The sequence below is a fragment of the Leguminivora glycinivorella genome, chromosome 23 (assembly GCF_023078275.1).
Source record: "Leguminivora glycinivorella isolate SPB_JAAS2020 chromosome 23, LegGlyc_1.1, whole genome shotgun sequence".
NCBI lineage: Eukaryota > Metazoa > Arthropoda > Insecta > Lepidoptera > Tortricidae > Leguminivora > Leguminivora glycinivorella.
In genome coordinates this window covers 12,548,142-12,554,538 of record NC_062993.1, presented here as the reverse complement: position 1 = coordinate 12,554,538, position 6,397 = coordinate 12,548,142, and the positions used below count along the sequence as shown (strand labels likewise).

At 35.4% G+C, this 6,397-nt stretch overlaps 1 protein-coding gene across 1 annotated transcript; it reads right to left on the bottom strand.

Annotated features, from left to right (window-relative positions):
• Positions 1 to 1,513: 1,513 nt before the first annotated feature.
• Positions 1,514 to 6,397, bottom strand: LOC125238336. Its single transcript, XM_048145636.1, has 7 exons — positions 5,432 to 6,397; positions 5,267 to 5,320; positions 4,695 to 4,757; positions 4,178 to 4,312; positions 2,831 to 3,021; positions 2,076 to 2,238; positions 1,514 to 1,651 (listed from the first exon to the last, which is right to left on the bottom strand). Exons 1-7 carry the CDS (start codon positions 5,709 to 5,711, stop codon positions 1,542 to 1,544), a joined length of 996 nt encoding a protein of 331 aa, XP_048001593.1. The 5' UTR covers positions 5,712 to 6,397; the 3' UTR covers positions 1,514 to 1,541.

Sequence of the window (6,397 nt, the reverse complement as noted above, 5' to 3'; positions counted from 1 at the left end):
GAATGCTGAATATTCATCTAGTGAACCAAAGAGGCGTACATCATCGCATATATGACATAACATGTGAACATTATATACCAAAAAATGTAATCCATAAACCGATTTTGAATGATTAATAAAAATCAGAAGTAATTCCTGGGCCAAATCTATACCAAGTTCTCTAATATGTTTGTTTGAACATAAAATCGTAATAGCTGAATGAAAAAGTAGAAAGTTTTCGTAAAGTGAACGTGGCAAGATGTCCTTTAACACAATTGGACCTACATATAATAAAAACATTCGATATTCAGTTGCTTTCCATCGAGCTAATTCAGATAAGCTCCGCGGTTTTCTATTAAATTCAACTGGTATATATTTTGAACAATGGATTAGTTTTTCAGATATTAATTTAATTAAGCGACTTTGTATACGAACATTTAAATCACCACTAATCCACACATTTAACAGCTTACGCATTACCCCCAAACAAACATTATGCATATATTCAATAGGGAATAAAGATATCAAATCTATAGGGAGCCGTAAAAGTGGTGACTCTCCAACATGATGGTCTTCATCAAGCTGTGAACGAAATGATTCATTGGTCCTAGTGGGCGCTGACACACTTTCATAGATCACGCGGCCGCGGTATTCGCCTGCCTCTATACACTTGTCGCAAGCTGAATAACCACCATGTTGTTTAGTACACTTGATAAATGCTCGTGCTGGAGCGTCACAAATAAAGCTATGGATTTTAACAGTGTAATGAATATTTTCAAGATCGAAACCATCTCTAAGTAAGTTTTCTAATTCGTCAACAAATGGCTTTAAAAAAACATTTAATGGTGAAGGTTTAGCTTGACCACAGAAAAGAGCGACGACAAATGGTTTAGCATTAGGATTGTTTTTTAGCAATCCCAATATTGGCCACAATTGTGTATTAGTACTTTTGAATATGGGAAGTCCATCAATGTTAAAAGAAACATTAATTTCTCTATTACCGAGATTACTATCATTATCGTTAAATAGTTTTATTTGCTTTTGAATTTGGGAAAGAAGACCTAAATGTACTAATTCACCAGTATCTAACTTAGTAATTTCTAGTTGTAAAGGGGTTGTCAACAGTGTTCTACTATCTTTTGGTAATCCAGGGCATAAAGGAGACACAATTTTAAGAAGACTATTTAAAGCATTATGTGGTATTTGATATTGAGTGGCCCAATGTTTTAACTCTGTTTTGAAATCATCTTCTTTTATAGACTTAACAGAATCTGAATCAGATAGTAAATGCTCATTATCACTAGTAATGATATGATTATCGTGAGAAATGTCATGTTCTATCAATAAACCGGAATTATTTCTAGAACCTTGGAATACAATTTCAGATTGAGAATTATTATATGAAGTACATGGCAAATTAACTAAGGAAGAGGATGCACTTACAGTTGTAGTACTCTTTTGTAAATTTGAAATTACATTTAACTGTGCTTCTTTGGCTCTTCGCAATAATTGACGTTGGCCAACTATGGCTTTTCTCGAATATTTTATTTTCTCTGCCATGTTTATTGTTGTTTAATCTTCTTCAATCTTTCGGGGGCATGTTTTAACCAAATTTTAATGGAATCTTCTACGTCTTTAGCTGTAGACCCAGATGTAGTGGTGACAACTCCTTCTATAAAGATAAAGATATAATACATATGTTAATGTTATAACATTACTACTGAATGGCAACCTAATAATTAAAATCAAGGATCCGGCAGACCCCGCCGACAGTGGCGAGACGAGCTTGACTCCTTTCTAAAAGTATGGCCAGAGACTGCTCAAGATAGGGAACAATGGAAAAAGTGGGACGAGTCCTTTGCCCAGCAGTGGGACACTATAGGCTCGCAATAAAAAAAAAAATATAACTATTTATGCAAAATAATAAGTTTTTACTTCATCTCCAGATTCTCCAGCATACAGGTTGCTTTTTCTACAACTAACCATATTGTACGAGGTAATTAGGTAGGTCATATTGAACAACTTTTTCTATGGGACGTGGACCAACCCCAAAATCCTAAAAAAAATTACCACAATTTATGAAACAGCCAACTTACCCACGATACAATCTCGCAGGCGCAGTTGGCAGAAAGGCTTTTTGTTCGATCTCTTTCCATAAAAGTTGTACTGTTGAGCCAGCTGGTCAGTGAAACAAAATTTCATTAGTCGAGACACTTTGCTCGCAATATCCCTGCCTCCAATAGTTCTCATGTATGAAACCTGTAACAAACAAAATAATGTATAATTGAAAAATAGCAAATAAAAATTATTGTTGGTCAGACTAATTGAGTACATACATACATATAATCACGCCTGTTTCCCAGAGGGGTAGGCAGAGATCACGGATTTCCATTTACTACGATCCTGACAAACCACTAATTAAGTGAAGATTAGCAATATGTGAAATACATTTTTTAGCCGAGTTTAGACGTGCAAGTTATTGCTGCAAGTTTTGAGACAGAAGTATATGCAAGAAAGAGACGCAGATATTTGCCAGTTTTGCCACCCACTCTTACCTATAGTTGCATCTTAAAACTTGCAGCAATAACTTGCTGGTCTAAACTCAGCTTTACAAATGTTGTATCCGTATTGTATGCGAGTTTATGTATTTTTATTACTACTAAATAACTATAAATTGCACCACCTGCTTCAAGCTGTTCCTTCCTTCTTCCTTTTAATGTAAGCTGTCTGAATGAGATCGCTTTGAAGCTACAAGGCCGCCTATTGGTGCAAATATTCTCCATTTATCTTTTTTCTGTAAATCTTTTTATATGGTGTTCAATAAAGAGTTATTGTAGGTATTGTAACTTACCAAATTGTCATAATTTTCTTTTTTCTCTATTAATAATTCAGTTGTAGTTAATTCATCGGCATTTTGAATTGGGAATTTGAATTCCGGTTTTAGGCTACCTTTCGATGTGCCAGTATGTTTTAACAGACTTATTATTTGATCATTTTGAGTTTTGATACATGTCAACAATGACAGCACTTTTGTTTGGTATCCTAAAAAATAAATATAAAATAAAAACAGTGTAAGTGCAAAGTGGTCAAATATATCGGAACAAGACTCGAGAGCGTGTACATTGGCCGCTGCGATATAGATACATGTTATGCCGACTGTACACACTCGCCGAGACAACGCGAGATGGGCACGCCATTTCAGTCATCCATTCTAATATTATAAATGCGAAAGGAACTCAGTCTATCTGTTACCATTTGACGGCCTCTTAGCCTACGCCTAGTTGGTAGTGCAACTGCTTACATAGCAGGAGATTCTGGGGTCGAACCCCGGTAAGGGCATATATATTTGTGCGTTTATCACAGATATTTGTTCTTGAGTAATAGATGTTTCTATGTATACAGTATGTCCTTAGCCATTGGACAAAGCCTTAAATCCACATAGGGTTACTTCTCAGAAGTGCTCTAACACTAATTACGTAATGTGTTTGTATGTATGTGTCGGTGTTGGCACCTGCCATCACGCACATTTGTGCCATAACTATCATAAGATATTTTTCATGTGAAAATGTAATTAGTGTCAAGCATAAAAAACCGGCCAAGAGCGTGTCAAGCCACACTCAGTGTAGGGTTCCGTAGTTTTCCGTATTTTTCTCAAAAACTAGTGAACCTATCAAGTTCAAAATAATTTTCCTAGAAAGACTTTATAAAGTTCTACTTTTGTGATTATTTTCAATTTTTTAAACATATAGTCAAAAGTTAGAGGGGGGGGCACACACTTTTTTTCCTTAAGGAGCGATTATTTCCGAAAATATTAATATTATCAAAAAATTATTTTAGTAAACTCTTATTCATTTTTAAATACCTATCCAACAATATATCACACGTTGAGGTTGGAATGAAAAAAAAACAGTCCCCATTTTACATGTAGGGGGTAACCCTACCAAAACATTTTTTTCGACTTTTTATTTTACCACTTTGTCGGCGTGATTGATATACATATTGGTACCAAATTTCAGCTTTCTAGTGCTAACGGTCACTGAGAGATTATCCGCGGACGGACGGACGGACGGACGGACGGACGGACGGACGGACGGACGGACGGACGGACGGACAGACATAGCGAAACTATAAGGGTTCCTAGTTGACTACGGAACCCTAAAAAGTACTACATCATAGTCATATATAGTATATTACCTACCTGTTAATCCCTGAACTCTCGATGGCGTTGCTGCTGGCTCGTCGCTGCCGATATTCGACGGTTGTTCATATTGGCACCGAGGACTAACTTGGCGTGCAAAGGGAGTTAACCGTCCGTCGCCGTCGTCTGCCAAATCTGACAACATACAAAATATAATAAGTTTTTGGCAAAAAAAAATATTTTTGGTACAAGCTTTTATCGCTGACTGTACTTTTCTTACGACAGACAACTAATACTCATCAAGACAATTCTAAAAAAGTCATTTTTATGACGCTATGATCCTTGGAAGTTACATACAGGTCGACCTAATATAAAAGCTTGTTGCTATAAAAATAAAAGCGGAAATTTTTTAGTACCTACCTATTAATAAATAAAGATGAATCCAACAAAAAATCATCCTTGCTGTTTACAGCAGCCTAGCAGGGAACACAGTAATGAACACCACACACACACACATACATGATGATGAAAGTTAAAGCGCCGCATGGGTTAAAATATATAAACATGGATATCTTACCTTGCATTACACTGTTTTTTAAGATGGGAAGCTCATCTGCTACATTCAGTAATGAGAGGGTTCCTGTTGGCAAAAAACATTTAATTTAATATGAATTATATTTACTACAAATATTAATACTATTAATAACACAATGCACGCAAGGGAGTTAATTGGAGATTAAGTGGATAGGTATATTATTAGTTTCGAAGCAACATCAGACAAAGAACATATTCTAAGTTCCGTAATATACCACACTACATTTATAGTGCTGCGGTATATGTAGTAGCAATGGCTGGGACAGGCTAAACCCCCAGGTTAGCAATTTATTTAGTTGGCCTTAGTATGTAATACATTATAATTTATAATTAGTATAATTACAGGGTTTGACAAAAATGACTATTCACTTGTAAGCCTTTAATCAGGTATTTTGCGTGCCTGGAGAATCTATTTTATTATAGATCAAAGGTTACCTGGCTCGATTACCTTTTTAAATGTTATGCATTTTTATGAAGCCCTACCCAAATCTAAACTTTACCAGGTAAGAGTATAATATGTGTTTATCTATTATTTATTAATTATAATTTACTTACTTTCTGCTATTGAAGCGGTTTCTTGGGCAATGTTTGGCTGAGCTTGACGACTATCTGCACAAAACATAACATATAATTTTTGAAATTAGGTACTTCGGAATTACATCATTAATATCAACCAAATTACTACATATTCATAACAGGTGTTTTGACTATAAAACCCACCTCCATAATCTCCTTCATTGTCAGCAGCTTGAAGTGGTTGTAATTTCTTTTTTAACGGTGGTGGCCTTATGTGTTTATCTTCGTCACTGCTGCTAGAAATATATCTTTTTTGCCTTTTACGTTTAAGACTTGGTTCTGTTTCGGCTTCAGTCTGTATGTCTGATGTATCTTCAACCAGTTTCAGTTTTTTTTTTGCTTTCTCTAGGTCATCTTTAGGTACATGCAAATAAAAAAATACACACAACATGCAAAAATAATAAATTAACACAACATAATGCATCCCCTAGTAAACAAGGTTATTAAGTAAACATATAGGATGGACTTGCATTAGTACGAATAACCTGAAATTGTACAGTCAACCAATTTAATTAGTAGGTCACTTTGAATCTTTGCAGGATTCTTTGATGCCAGCATGTCTACTAAAATTAATTAATTTAGTTATTGTAAATAGTGTAATCAAAACAGTTGCCTAACACTAAGCTAATTAATAGTTGACTACAGGTGCTGTAACTACTTGTCAACACTGTCTATACGACATTATAAAGACAGAGTTAGTTATGACAGTGTTTTGTATTATATTGTAATTTTTGCCTTCCCTCAGTAAGTCTTAAGTTTCAAGCCCGCCATAGATGGGCCACTTGAAGCAGTTCAACTGCTACAAGCTGCCCGTGTATGATGAGTCTACAAGCAGTTACACCCCCCATAGGCATACCGCATGAAGCAGTTCACGACAACTTCTGATACACCTAAAGAAAACAGTAATTAACTCAACTATATTATCTTGCCTTACCTATGGCTGTCAAACTTGGACCCTAAACCAGTCAACCAAAAATAAAATACAGACCATGCAAAGAGCAATGGAAAGAAGCTGTTTAGGCATCAAGTTAAAGGACATAATAAGATGCTCAGATATTAGAAAAAAGACACAAGTAACTGATGCCTTACGCTTTGCTCAGAGTATGAAAT

What these genes read in the sequence shown, in the direction of transcription:
- LOC125238336 (XM_048145636.1), bottom strand. Translation starts at nt 5,711, where the DNA reads ATGCATTATGTTGTGTTAATTTATTATTTTTGCATGTTGTGTGTATTT. An exon ending in AACCGCTTCAATAGCAGAAA is followed by an intron (nt 4,758 to 5,266) that starts GTAAGTAAATTA and finishes TTTTGCCAACAG; the next exon opens with GAACCCTCTCATTACTGAAT. An exon ending in GAGAGTTCAGGGATTAACAG is followed by an intron (nt 3,022 to 4,177) that starts GTAGGTAATATA and finishes TTTATTTTTTAG; the next exon opens with GATACCAAACAAAAGTGCTG.